Source organism: Brachyhypopomus gauderio, chromosome 5 (genome assembly GCF_052324685.1).
Source record: "Brachyhypopomus gauderio isolate BG-103 chromosome 5, BGAUD_0.2, whole genome shotgun sequence".
Taxonomy (NCBI): domain Eukaryota; kingdom Metazoa; phylum Chordata; class Actinopteri; order Gymnotiformes; family Hypopomidae; genus Brachyhypopomus; species Brachyhypopomus gauderio.
The window spans coordinates 17,199,024-17,214,023 of NC_135215.1; the positions used below are offsets into that span (position 1 = coordinate 17,199,024).

The following is a 15,000-nucleotide window of genomic DNA, read 5'->3' on the forward strand; positions in this document are numbered from 1 at the left end:
CCATACCGCACGCAGGAAGTGAGGTGGGTTTGGGTGGTTCCATACTGTACGCAGGAAGTGAGGTGGGTTTGGGTGGTTCCATACCGCACACAGGAAGTGAGGTGGGTTTGGGTGGTTCCATACCGTACGCAGGAAGTGAGGTGGGTTTGGGTGGTTCCATACCGTACGCAGGAAGTGAGGTGGGTTTGGGTGGTTCCATACCGCACACAGGAAGTGAGGTGGGTTTGGGTGGTTCCATACCGCACACAGGAAGTGAGGTGGGTTTGGGTGGTTCCATACCGCACACAGGAAGTGAGGTGGGTTTGGGTGGTTCCATACCGCACACAGGAAGTGAGGTGGGTTTGGGTGGTTCCATACCGCACACAGGAAGTGAGGTGGGTTTGGGTGGTTCCATACTGTACGCAGGAAGTGAGGTGGGTTTGGGTGGTTCCATACCGCACACAGGAAGTGAGGTGGGTTTGGGTGGTTCCATACCGTACGCAGGAAGTGAGGTGGGTTTGGGTGGTTCCATACCGTACGCAGGAAGTGAGGTGGGTTTGGGTGGTTCCATACCGCACACAGGAAGTGAGGTGGGTTTGGGTGGTTCCATACCGCACACAGGAAGTGAGGTGGGTTTGGGTGGTTCCATACCGCACACAGGAAGTGAGGTGGGTTTGGGTGGTTCCATACTGTACGCAGGAAGTGAGGTGGGTTTGGGTGGTTCCATACCGTACGCAGGAAGTGAGGTGGGTTTGGGTGGTTCCATACCGTACGCAGGAAGCGCTTGTGCGCCATGCTCCCCTGTTCTCTTTTGTTCAGTTACATGGGCGTGGCGTGATGGCCCCGGACTGTAGGGACATGCAGGCATTCCTCACACTCCTCACACTCCCCAGCACCTTTTATGGCTGCTGCAGGCTCTCTGCTGGGCTATTTTTACTCTCTGTAGATAGCTGCATGGGCTGAAACCTGAGCTATCCAGGCGTGACGGGTGTGTGTGTGTGCGTGTGTGTGTGTGTGCGTGTGTGTGTGCGTGTGTGTGTGCGTGTGTGTGTGCGTGTGTGTGTGTGTGTGTGTGTGTGCGTGCGTGCGTGCGTGCATGCGTGCGTGCGTGCGTGCGTGCGTGAGTAGAGGAGATTACCCTGTGAACACTCGGGTACTGGTGTGTGTATACCTAGCACTACTGTAGCATCATTGTGTTGACCAGATGAGCATGACTGCAGGCTGTCTCTGTCAGATTGGATTTCTCTGTAAGAGTTTTACTTTACAAGGGGAATCCAGCACAGACTGATGGCTCATGCCATGAGAACTTTGCTTAAATCAAGAATACAATGAATAAGTCATAAAAACCAACAAAAGAACATGAGTTCCTATATGGTGTTGTACCTCCAGCTCCCAGCTGCTGTTTTTTAAAGACAACCTAAATTAGGGATGTGTGATGTCACATGCATCTATTCTCATTGTGATGTCATATGTTTCTGTTCTCATTGTGATGTCATATGTTTCCGTTCTCATTGTGATGTCATATGTTTCCGTTCTCATTCTGATGTCACAGTGATGTGTAGGTTCTGCTCACTGCAGCGACGCTGCACTGTGATTGTGCTGTTTCCTGATCTGCCTCAACATGTTCTAAACTGTTGTGTCTGTCGCTCTTCCCCCACTGACTCTCCCTCCTTTTCTCTTTTTCTTTTTCTTTGTCTCCTCCCTGTGCACTCTCAGGCAGGCCCACCCACACACACACACACTCTCTCTCTTGCTCTTTCACACACAAAAGCAGACTGATTCCAGTAATGAAGTTTGTTAAATACACAGTCCCCCCTTTCTTTCTCTCTGTTCCTCATGCTCTCTCTTCTTCTCTTTCCCACTCTCTGTCTCTCACAAGGTCTTGGCCAAGTTCCTGTTGCTATGCAGTCGGGTCATAAAGTCATTTTGGTTGCTATGCAAGCCAGCCATTAAGGCATCTGTTGGTCTGTTCAGATCTTTGGTCTGGTGGTTGTGTAAGATCGAGCTGATAAAGCCCCTCTGGCAGGGTCTTACTGCAGGGTCTTACTGTAGGTTTTACTGCAGGGTCTTACTGTAGGTTTTACTGCAGGGTCTTACTGCAGGGTCTTACTGCAGGGTCTTACTGTAGGTCTTACTGCAGGGTCTTACTGTAGGTCTTACTGCAGGGTCTTACTGCAGGGTCTTACTTTAGGTTTTACTGCAGGGTCTTACTGCAGGGTCTTACTGCAGGGTCTTACTGTAGGTTTTACTGCAGGGTCTTACTGCTGGGTCTTACTGTAGGTCTTACTGCAGGGTCTTACTGCAGGGTCTTACTGTAGGTTTTACTGCAGGGTCTTACTGCTTGGTCTTACTGTAGGTCTTACTGCAGGGTCTTACTGCAGGGTCTTACTGTAGGTCTTACTGCAGGGTCTTACTGCAGGGTCTTACTGTAGGTCTTACTGCAGGGTCTTACTGCAGGGTCTTACTGTAGGTCTTACTGCAGGGTCTCACTGCAGGGTCTTACTGTAGGGTCTTACTGCAGGGTCTTACTGCAGGGATTTCCCTGCCCTCCCCTGGTGGATCCGGCCACACACGTTTTACCACAGCCATACGACTTCACCCCTCACCCGACCCACACTGTCAAATAAAATACATCACAAAGGCGTTAGCTCCTAACACAACCTTTAATGCTTTTAATAGTTTCAAAATATTTTTACAAGAAAGACCAACTGAGACGTCAGTTTCATTTAGAAGGGGAGATCTTTATATCTCATTCACAAAGCAAAAACCAACTAGCACAACTGCTGAAACAAAAGGACAATAACAACAGAATACAGACTGATTCATGACAATCAGAGAAATGTTCATTTTGATGGCTATTGACATGATATTTTAACCTTTGACCTTAATGTCACCCTTAGCCTTGTTTGATTCATACCATGACCTCAGGAACCACAGAACTGTGACTGCTTCTCATTTAGCATCAAAGCCTGCTGGAGTCTGTTCCTGCTCTGGTGGACTGATTCATCCTTGTGTGAGTTAGACAGCATTTGGCCCTCAGACTAGCATGGGGAGAGATGAGGGCCTCCAGGGGGCAGTAGAGAGGAGACTGGAAACAGGCCCAACTCTCCTGTGAGTGTCTGTCGAGAAATGTCTCACTCTCAGGACGCTGGCTGTAGCAGATGGAAGCTCTGTGGTGGTGGTGGTGGTGGTGGTGGTGGTTTATCTTCCCTCTCTGTCTCTAGTCAGAGACAGTAGCCTGCCGCTAACCCCTGCAGGGGGTGAGAGGGGGGGGGGAGCTGAATGCTACCTCCAGGGGGCAGCAGAGAGGAGGTAGAGACAGGCCCAACTCTCTCTCTCTCTCTCACTGGCTCTTCCTCTGTCTTTACCTTGTACCTCTCAATCTCGCTTTCTCATTTGGCCATTATATCTATCTCTGTCTCTCTTTCTGTCTGTCTCCCTCTTTCTGTCTGTCTGCACTGAGTGAGCGAGACAGCCTGAGATATGCAGATATGCGCAGCAGCTGACATCACTCACTCCCAGACAGCCTAGAAAAAGGAAGCAGGTCTTTTCAGATCTTCTCAGCTTCTTCATTGGATACTTCGTTTGCTCTTTCACTGAAATATTAACCCGTCATCACTTTGTTACTATCCAGTAAGTGCCAGGAGAATAGGTGCAACCACGTCTCCAGGAGAAGATACTCAAAGCTCTGTCTTGTCCTGTGGTCTGCACATGCACAGCTGTAGCCGTTGAATGCTTCCACATTTGAGAACATAGGCCAAATCATGACTAAAACAGGATGTTTGGGTGCCGTCTGACCTGCACCCAAGTGAGATAGGTCAGCTGGTTGTGTGGCACTCAACCTTGATGTGAGTGAGTGTGCGTCTGTCTACCTCAGATTGAATTATGTAAATTACATACAGTAGAATAGATGTGTGGACGTATCTTAAGGACACGCCACAGGATTGAACCACGCCTTGAATTACACCATGTCATGTTCCCTCATCTCACTGGAGGATTTCCTTAGGCCACTTAGATTTTTACAGGGCGATCACTGTGATTATTGCAATAAATGTTTTGACCTACTGTAACACAGAAGTAAATTATATACCCCCTTTTACACACACACACACACACACACACACACACACACACACACACACACACACACACACACACAGAGTAAGAACTGACAAAGTGCTGGCTAGAAACCTTGGAAAAAGCCATTAAAGAGGTCAATGTAAATGTTTCCCAGGATATTGCTGAGTTGTGACCACATGGTGACCACGGTTTACGAGGAGACCATCTGAGATTGATAGATTTGTAATTCATCACATCTGGAGATTGTATCAGTGGTTTCCTCAAAACTGGACTTCCTTGACTTAAATTCATGAACAGCAATCATCACTAGACATGAAGTCTGTATGTGTGTCAGACAGGCGGGAGACACGGGGCGTGTGGGAGGGGCCACGGGGCGTGTGGGAGGGGCCACGGGCTGCTGCGCGATGCGTAGCACTCCTGCTGATGTGTGTGCACGGGGTGCTAATGACACCAGAACTCCATCTGAGTGCCATGATAATATGTTGCAGGTGCTGCCGTGCATCAGCTTGGGAAGAGGCTGCTAGCTGTGGATGGAGCAGTGATAGCAGTCGGCCCTGTGTAATGACTTACGGATCAGCGCCAGTGTATTGATGGATTATAGGAGTCATGACTCATCAGAACCATTAACACAGTCACATTCATTGTGCATCTACCAATTGATTGATTTCTCGCACATTTTGCAAAACCTACAAATAAAATGTTTAACAATAAGACCTGGTCTGTGTTCTTCTTAATGAAGATACATGGTGTATTGTTCATTATTGGTTCATTACTGTCTCTCTGTGTCTCTCGCTGTCTCAGGTCTCTGTTCTCATGAAGACTCCACTCCCAGGGTAGACGTGTCCGACTCGGAGCCCCTGAAGGCTGACGACACCACCATCACAGACTCCTCCCTCATCACCGATCCTCCATCCAAAACAGACAAGCCTGCCAAACCAGAGCCCAGACCCAGCACACCTGTGAGCAGCGCCACCCCGCAGGCGAAGAAAGGTACCGCACCTATCTAAGTGTCCTTGAACAGGGTCCGTTCACTGTGGCAGGACACAGCACCATCATTGGTTCAGGGCAAGGACTGCTATAGCAGGAAGGGCACTAATCCGTGTGTGTGTGTGTGGGGGTGTGTGTGTTTACATGTTTGTGTTTGTGATGCATGTGCAGACAAGTTTTCCAGAACAGTCTTGACAGTCTCAAGTGCTCGGCCAAGTCCTCTTTCAGTGAGAGCAAGGCTAGTTGCCATAGGAACCAGCCTGTTCACGTTCTATTAGCCCCTCCCCCCCATGAGAGCAAATTGCAGCTTCAGCAACGAAACATTGTGTGTGTGTGTGTGTGTGTGTGTGTGTGTGTGTGTGTGTGTGTGTGTGTGTGTGTGTGTGTGTGCGCGCGCGTGTGTGTGTGTGCGCGTGTGCGTGCGCGTGTGTGTGTGTGTGTGTGTGTGTGTGTGTGTGTGTGTGTGTGTGTGTGTGTGTGTGTGTGTGTGTGTGTGTGTGTGTGTGTGTGTGAAAACACACACTGCCTAATTGAAGCAGCATCGTGGGGTCTGAGGAGCAGAGGTGGACATTCCAGATTCAGAAAGTAAAACTCCTTTCCAGGATTTTATTCAAGTTTGCTGCGTTTTCTAATTAGTGGCAGGTACCATTACTGGAAACAACACAATCCAGGAAGCCTGAGGAAAATATTGGTGAGGACTTTTACTTTCTGAATGTCCACCTCTGCTGAGGAGTGACTAGGCAGGAGTGACTAGGCTGCAGTGACTAGGCAAGAGTGACTAGGCAGGAGTGACTAGGCTGGAGTGACTAGGCTGGAGTGACTAGGCAGGAGTGACTAGGCTGGAGTGACTAGGCTGGAGTGATTAAGCAGGAGTGACTGGTCAACACGGATGAGTGCAGTCAGTCAGCACCAGGCTGGAGTGTTGAATCTCACTGATCATAATCATAATCAAACAGAGAGAACAGGGAGAGGGAGCAGAACATATTAAATGTGGGGTAAAGAGAAGGGAGACAAGTAGAGAAACAGACACCAGCTCCAGTGTGTGTCCAACACCAGTGTGTGTCCAGCACCAGTGTGTGTCCAACACCAGTGTGTGTCCAACACCAGTGTGTGTCCAACACCAGTGTGTGTCCAGCACCAGTGTGTGTCCAGCACCAGTGTGTGTCCAACACCAGTGTGTGTCCAGCACCAGTGTGTGTCCAACACCAGTGTGTGTCCAACACCAGTGTGTGTCCAGCACCAGTGTGTGTCCAGCACCAGTGTGTGTCCAGCACCAGTGTGTGTCCAACACCAGTGTGTGTCCAACACCAGTATGTGTCCAACACCAGTGTGTGTCCAACACCAGTATGTGTTCAACACCAGTGTGTGTTCAACACCATATCCATACTGCTGCCTCAGTGAAGTCTAACCTGACAACTCTGTCATCATCCACAGATGGGATGAGTTCAGAGCAGAGACAGAAGCTGGCAAAACAGAGGAGGGAGGAGAGGGCCAAATACATGGGTAATACACACACACACACACACACACACACACACACACACACACACACACACACACACACACACACAGACACACACACAGACACACAGACACACATCACACACACATCACACACCACACACATATACACACACACACACACACACACACACACACACACACAGACACACACACACAGACACACACACACACACACACACACAGACACACATCACACACACATCACACACATCACACACCACACACATATACACACACACACACACACACACAGACACACACACACAGACACACACACACACACACACACACACACACAGACACACACACACACAGACACACATACACACATCACACACACACACATCACACACCACACACATACACACACACACACACACACACACACAGACACACACACACACAGACACACACACACACACACAGACACACATACACACATCACACACACATCACACACACACACATCACACACCACACACATACACACACACACACATACACGCACAGACACACACACACACACACACATGCACACATCACACACACACACACACATCACACACACACATGCACAAATTTTCTCCACACCTGTGGTTAAGCTGGTAGCAGGACTGAAGTAGAGAAGCTGCCTGAAGCATTGTGCGTCATTAACACACACTTCTCTCCACTGCTTTTAATGCTTCAGAGCAGCGAAACCTGGACCAAGGTAAGACCCTTGACCCCTGACAGCCCCTCACTGGGGCCCGCTTCACCATTCGACCATGATTTTTGATATTATTCTGGCCTTAATTTAAACTTATTCTATCCATTTCTTGCAGCAATACGGAATGATGCTATGTCCATATAAACGTGTTTTTCGCATTTGTGGGAATGATTGGTTGCTTTTACATCGACACCCCCCCAACACCACACCTGTGTCAAACAGCAACACATGCACACGCAGGCTGTATTCATCACTGCGTCATAGCCACGTTTCTTGACACACGTCTGACGTGTTCCTCATTTGCATGACCTACCCTTGATCAGCCACGAGTAGTATCTGTCTGCTAAACGTTCGCTTTGAACTTATCCGCAAGTCCCTGAGGCACCAGCGCCAGAAAAACGGGACGGCCGTGGTTCTGTTAGACGAAATCACGTCTGTCATCAGCCTGATTAGCACACACTGAAATACTGGCGTAGGTTCAGCACAAACGAGAGCGTGAGCTTGAGAAAGCTCGGTCACCGGCAGACGCCAGATAAATCGTACAGAGCTCCGACACAGACGCATTGCAGTCGATTTCAGTTCACGCGTAACAAAAAGCTCTTTCATCGTTTAGAGAGCAAAAAGTGTGAAATATGGTTTGTGGTTCCTTTGAACTGTGTTGTAAAAATGTGTTTTCTAGTTCCGACCAGCACTGACATGTGAGCTTGTGTAAAAAGGTTTAGGATGTTTTTCTCTAAAGGTGCATGGTAAAAACGTTTATGGTTTTAGACATGAATGCACTGTAAACCCTATACCATATAGTTGTGTTGTGTTGTTTGTGTTTTGTATAGTATATAGCAGGTATAATATGCTTACATATTAGTGATTTATTTGTTTAGGCCAAGACATTTCCATGTCCTCTTCAAAACAGAGAAGCAGTTCCTGTGTGTGTGTGTGTGTGTGTGTGTGTGTGTGTGTGTGTGTGTGTGTGTGTGTGTGTGTGTGTGTGTGTGTGTGTGTGATCACATGTATTGTGATGTTTAGGTCAATGGAAAACAGGAAGTACTGTGGTGGGATGTAAATGTATTCCACATGGAAGATCTTCAAGCAGAATGTACCCAACTGCTGCACAGCATGCTGGGAGTTTTGCATACGCAGCTGTGCTTGGTTTTTAATTGTTATTTCTTTGTGGCGGGAAGCCTGCTGTGTATTTGCTAGAGTCATGTGCACAGTAGCTGTAAGACAAACACACTTTATGCATTCTGTTCAGTCAGGGATACGAAGACAGAAGAAACGTATGCAAGTAGCAGAGAACAGAGAAGATGTTCCCCACATCTCTTTCAGTCCTTATGATGATGAGGTAGGTTCAGGGACAGAGAGGGGGACAGAGAAGGGGACAGAGAAGGGGACAGAGAAGGGGACAGAGAGCGGGACAGAGAGCAGGACAGAGAGCAGGACAGAGAGCGGGACAGAGAGCAGGACAGAGAGCAGGACAGAGAGCAGGACAGAGAGGGGGACAGAGAGTAGGACAGAGAAGGACAGAGAAGGGGACAGAGAGTAGGACAGAGAGCAGGACAGAGAGTAGGACAGAGAGGGGGACAGAGAGGGGGACAGGGAGGGGGACAGGGAGGGGGACAGGGAGTAGGACAGAGAGCGGGACAGAGAGCGGGACAGAGAGCAGGACAGAGAGGGGGACAGAGAGTAGGACAGAGAGGGGGACAGAGAGTGGGACAGAGAGCAGGACCAGCAGCAGCGTCTCCCATAGAGGGCCTGGGACTGTGTGTCTCGCTCAAAGCCACTGGATTCAGTATTCAGTACTTGGGCTCTGAGAGTTTGAGATGACACCATGAATGATCACATTGAACAAACAAGCTTGAATTTAGTCATGTGACACTCACCTCCAACAACCTGCAACATGTTTACTGTAGAACTAACTTGTAGCTTGGAGGATGTGACTCTCCCTCACTAGGAGGTACGACGACCTTGACAAGACAAGTCAGAAACATCAGCAGAATAATCTGAAAAGTCATGCATGCCACAAACGAGGAAATGTTCTGAAGTGGTGGCCACGCCCCCTTCTGCGCAGCTGCATTCACCGCCTCGTCCTGGCGGGGGCGTGTCCTGGCGGAGGCGTGTCCTGGTGGGGGCGTGCACTCACGGGGCGTGTCCTGGCGGGGGCGTGTCCTGGCGGGGGCATGTCCTGGCGGGGGCGTGTCCTGGCGGGGGCGTGTCCTGGCGGAGGCGTGTCCTGGCGGGGGCGTGCACTCACGGGGCGTGTCCTGGCGGGGGCGTGTCCTGGCGGGGGCGTGTCCTGGCAGAGGCGTGTCCTGGTGGGGGCGTGTCCTGGCAGAGGCGTGTCCTGGTGGGGGCGTGTCCTGGCGGGGGCGTGCACTCACGGGGCGTGTCCTGGTGGGGGCGTGTCCTGGCAGGGGCGTGTCCCGGCGGAGGCGTGTCTGACGTGCGTGTGTCTGCCTCCTCCCTCCCTGCAGCGGTGAAGAAGGCCCAGTGGCTGGAGAAGGAGGAGCGAGCACGACGTCTGCGTGAGAGTCAGCTGGAGGAACGCCGGAGGAGGCTGGAGGAGCAGCGTCTCCGAGCAGAGAAGCGCAGGGCGCTCCTCGAGGAGAAACAGCGACAGAAACTCGAGAAGAACAAGGTGAGGAGGAGCAGGAGGAGGAGGAGGGAGAGGAGTAGTAATAATCACTAGATGTGGTTATATTATGAGAAGACCCATGGATGTAGTGCATCTTTTACGACTTACACTAATGCCCAGTCTAAATCTCTGGTGTTCTCCAGACTGAATGGCCACGTCTGAGTGCCAGTGGTTGCTCCTGGTATCATGATTTGGCATTGATGTTAACCATGGAAAAAGCTGAACGCTTTCGGCCACGTCATACCCAGTAAATATCACACAACGAATTTTTGTTTGTGAGACCAGAGTCCATGAGACCTCAGTCCTGGAATTTAGATTGGGCATTTGTTTCCTTTATTGTTTATAGCAACATGGAAAATTTCTTCCTAGTCACAAGACATGTGATCAGTCATGTGACCATTGGAGGGCCAATAATATGTGACTTACACATGAAAAATGCTCAAGTATTGCTAAGTGGTGTGTTATTGTAATGGCCCCACCATGGCCCCACCTGAGTGTGTGTGTGTGTGTGTGTGTGTGTGTGTGTGTGTGTGTGTGTGTGTGTGTGTGTGCTGTGTTCCCTTTAGGAGAGATATGAGTCTGCCATCAAGCGATCGTCCAGAAAGACCTGGGCGGAGATCAAACAGCAGAGGTGGTCCTGGGCAGGCGGACTCAACCAGACGTCCCGCAGAGAAAGTGAGCACTTTGATCAGTAGTAAGAGGAGTTGGAGAAGTGGGAGGAGCTCTCCTGTTTTCTTCCATCCCAGCCCTTTGGCCCCTCCCCCTCCCACATCCAGTACACCCGCGTCAGGTGCCCAGTGTCCTTGGTGCAGGTGTACTGGTGCAGGTGTACTGGTGCAGGTGTGCTGGTGCAGGTGTGCTGGTGCAGGTGTGCTGGTGCAGGTGTGCTGGTACTGGTGTGCTGGTGCAGGTGTACTGGTGCCCGTGTACTGGTGCCCGTGTACTGGTGCAGGTGTGCTGGTGTACTGGTGCAGGTGTACTGGTGCTGGTGTACTGGTGCAGGTGTACTGGTGCAGGTGTGCTGGTGCAGGTGTACTGGTGCAGGTGTACTGGTGCAGGTGTACTGGTGCAGGTGTGCTGGTGTACTGGTGCAGGTGTACTGGTGCCCGTGTACTGGTGCAGGTGTGCTGGTGTACTGGTGCAGGTGTACTGGTGCTGGTGTACTGGTGCAGGTGTACTGGTGCAGGTGTACTGGTGCAGGTGTACTGGTGCTGGTGTACTGGTGCAGGTGTGCTGGTGTACTGGTGCAGGTGTACTGGTGCAGATGTACTGGTGCAGGTGTACTGGTGCTGGTGTACTGGTGCAGGTGTACTGGTGCTGGTGTACTGGTGCTGGTGTACTGGTGCAGGTGTACTGGAGGCTCATTTGGGGCAGCGGTTGTAGACTCTCTGCTGCGTTTGTTCTGAAAGAGAGGGACACTCTGTGAGGGAGGAGCTCCAGTCCTTCTGACCTGCCGCTGCCGTGAAGTGTGTGCCTGCGGCGTGTGAGCACAGGACCGGCCCCCGTGACCTCATCCTCGCCCCCTGCCAGCTCAAAGACTCTCACACAACTCTGTGTTCTCATTTGGAGATCTTATCATTCGTTACTGGCTGTGATCCATGGTCAGTAAGTGACAACCCTGTGATTCTGCAGTAATGTGTTATTTCCATAAACGGAACACACACAACTCAATGATGAATAGAACTGGTGTGGATCAGTGTGTTTTCACACATTTCTGTATGTTCTGTGAGTTCCTTCAACAGGATTGGCTCAGGATGCTGTGGATAGTTACGCCAGGCAGTTTAATTTTGTTAATGCGTTATGTTTCTAGCTCTCTGCACTTTTATCTAGACAGTATGCAAATGACATGGGTCCCGCCATCAGCTAATCATTTGACCTTTGACACACTACATCACGCTGGCGTGCAGGGTGGCCTTTTCTTTACGCGGTTTGTTCTGTGCCTCCCCAGTGCAATTCACCCGAATCCCAAATGTGTCCCGCCCACCATTTGAGAGGAAGGAATGTGGCCCAGAATTTGATTGGAGGGAATTTGGCCTAGAAGCTGAGTTCTCCCCCTCTGTCCCCCTCCCCCTCTTACATTCTTGTGTGTGTGTGTGTGTGTGTGTGTGTGTGTGTGTGTGTGTGTGTGTGTGTGTGCGCGTGTGCGCGCGCGCGCGCGTGTGTGTGTGTGTGTGTGTGTGTGTGTGTGTGTGTGTGTGTGTGTGTGTGTTGGAGTCTATACTACTCTTCCAGCTGAGGACGTACTGGTGTTCTTTTGGTTAAAGTGTGTCTGATGTTGTAAGTGGCTCTCACGTGCTCACGTGTCTAACAGTGAGAGACACTTTCTCTGTTCTGTCACAAAAATCCACGAGTCTTGTTGGACACAGCTGGATATAATGTCCCCTAGACAATGGAGAAATCCATCATAGGCTTTTGGAGGGTTACAACCCATCAGGTCGTAGAAAATACATGCGATATGTGTCATTACTTTTGGAAAAGGTTTTCTTCCAGTTTTTTCTCCAGCATGACACTCTCCAGTTCCGAGTCCCTGGGGACCCAATACCACGCAAGGTTTCTTGTTTTCCCTACAACCCTCAAGTCAGGTGATCACACCTGCTTTGGCTCACGTGACAGCTGCTGGGCCAACGCAGACGTATGACACGTGGGAAAACACTAAACCGCGGCAGGAAGAGGCGGAGCCAGGACCGGGACTGTGAGCTGCTGCTCCTCCACCTCTGACCCATGACATCACTGCACTTCCTGTTGGAATTATGTCGACCTCAGAATAGCCTCCTTCCCTCTGGAGATCTCCCAGTGTGCTTCTCTAGTGAACGCTGTGTGTGTGTGTGTGTGTGTGTGTGTGTGTGTGTGTGTGTGTGTGTGTGTTGGGTTCTCTCTGGTGTAGGCAGATGTTCGGCCTCCACGGTAAACCTGCCTAGACTCGTGGAGCCTGGAATTAGCACCAGGCTCTCCAGGTCGTCGGCGACCCTCTGGAACTCGCCCAATCGAAGTAAGGCCTTTAGGGTCACGACCCCACCCTGCAGAGCCTGCAGCCTCATCCTCATCCTCGTTTTGCCTTGTTTTGGTGTTTAAATGGCCATCTTCCGTTTCTTTTTTGGGGTTGTCATTCTTGTTTCTGGTGACATGCCTGCTTGCCTGTGCCTGATGATCGATGAACCCCCCCCCCCCATCTATTCCACCCATTCCTGCTCCTGTGATGCATTGTGGGGAATTTTTATTTCTATCCTTTAAATGCATCTTTGGTCAGCCTACACATTTCTAATTTCATCGTTTGTGGTGGTTGTGGAGTAGTGATGCTGCTAAGTGTTAAGTGCTAAGTGTTAAGTGTTAAGTGCTAAGCTTTTTCATTGGCTGGTTTTCTCATGAATCCCCATTTTTTCCCATCACTCTCCAGAGTTTTGTTTGTGTCTTTTCGGGTCGTCCCCTTCCTGCTGTATGTGGTGTGCTGTTTTGGAAGGGCTGTTAGAACATGACTAATATGTTGTTGATTCTTGTAAGAGGTTTGGTGTGAAATTCAGAATCAATAACATTTGCCTATGGCTCAGTTTGATGAGAATGCTTAATTAATAAGATTGACTAGGTTTTCATTAGAAAAGGCTGCATTCCTTTGAAAGCATGATGACTTATTACATTAAGGTTTTTATTAAAACAAAGACAAAACTAGATTTTGTGAAGCAACAGTGGCTTGTCACATTTATGATGGAGCAAACGTTACCTTAAAGATACAGTCACTGACCCAAATGTACTAGAGTACGTTTTTTAATCAACTGTGTGCCCTTGAGAAATATTGACAATCAGACACCTGATCCTCGATCAGACCTAGAATGATTGCTACATATGGACCACTGACTCCACCTTTAAGACACTGATTTGAGTTCAGAGCATCATTCTGCTGAGGCGTGGCAGAAGGACAGACAGACAGACAGGCAGACACACAAATAGACTGGCAGACAGACACACAAATAGACTGGCAGACAGACAGGCAGACACACAAATAGACTGGCAGACAGACAGGCAGACACACAAATAGACTGGCAGACAGACAGGCAGACACACAAATAGACTGGCAGACAGACATACAGACAGGTAGCCTCAAGGAGCTCAACATTTTATAACCCTGCAATATTGTGCTATCTCAAGTTAATCATTTATGCTGGGTCGGTTTTGTAGACAAATAAACACAAGAGAAACAGTATTGGAGCGTGATGTCCTCTCTGGTCCTGTCCCCCTCCAGGACTGGCAGGGTTGTGTCTGTGGTGTAAGCAGTGGCCTGATCCAGTGGTTTGTAGATTGTGGGCACGTCCACAGGGTCCAGGAGACACGTGATGCTCTCACACTCCACATGGCTTGCCGCAGTAGGGATGGGGTGGGGGCAGCTGTTGCTTAGCAACAGAGGGTTATCGACTGTTGTGAATGTTATGTTGTAAGATTTTGAAAGCAGAAAGTTGTAGTCTGTGGCGATGACCTTGGGTTTATTATTTTATATTTCAGTGTTTTAGTGAGGCACGAGGCGTGGATTTTCTTAAACGAATTTGGTTTGAACACCACTATATGTAAAGAAGCTGTGTGTGTGTGTGTGTGTGTGTGTGTGTGTGTGTGTGTGTGGGCACATGTGTATGAGAGATAAGAGAAACAGAGAAAGAGACTTTGTCTTCTGTTTTGATTGCTAGGAGACGAATAAAAGGGGCGGGACTGATCAGATGTAATCCCGCCCTTGTTTTGCTTATTTCCCTGTCACTCAGCTCTCAGGAGGGGAGGAAGTGCAGCTCCTCTGTGAGCCACAGGAAGCAGGTTGGAGGCGGCTGAACCACTTCCTGTTCCCCACACGCCAGTGGCCCTGACATTCCTCATACTTCTGCAACTATTCATGTTCCTTTAAAATAGAGAAAAAACACCACGTGCTTTAAAAAAAACACTACAGCAGGGATCTAACTGTGTCTTATTGTAATTGTGGGTCGGGACACAGCTGCCATGTGCAACACTTCAACCCAGGGCTCTATGTCCCACACGGGCCACCATAGGGATCTGATAGCTGTGAACTCTGTAATGACTGCACCCTGCTCATTCTCAGGGGTTACCATGGTTACTGGCTTTA

The 15,000-nt window shown here is 49.7% G+C and overlaps 1 protein-coding gene across 5 annotated transcripts in view; it reads left to right on the top strand.

The window, feature by feature from the left end:
- map7d1b (MAP7 domain containing 1b) overlaps positions 1-15,000 on the top strand; it is a 48,941-nt gene that overhangs the window by 16,461 nt on the left and 17,480 nt on the right. For 2 of the 5 annotated variants that reach the window (XM_077006102.1, XM_077006103.1), the window contains exons 2-7: positions 4,861-5,049; positions 6,481-6,549; positions 7,259-7,279; positions 9,745-9,908; positions 10,472-10,580; positions 12,790-12,894. In XM_077006102.1, coding sequence (XP_076862217.1) covers positions 4,861-5,049; positions 6,481-6,549; positions 7,259-7,279; positions 9,745-9,908; positions 10,472-10,580; positions 12,790-12,894 — 657 coding nt within the window. The remainder of the gene's footprint in view (positions 1-4,860; positions 5,050-6,480; positions 6,550-7,258; positions 7,280-9,744; positions 9,909-10,471; positions 10,581-12,789; positions 12,895-15,000) is intronic. The other 3 variants (XM_077006105.1, XM_077006104.1, XM_077006106.1) reach the window with 3 other exon arrangements.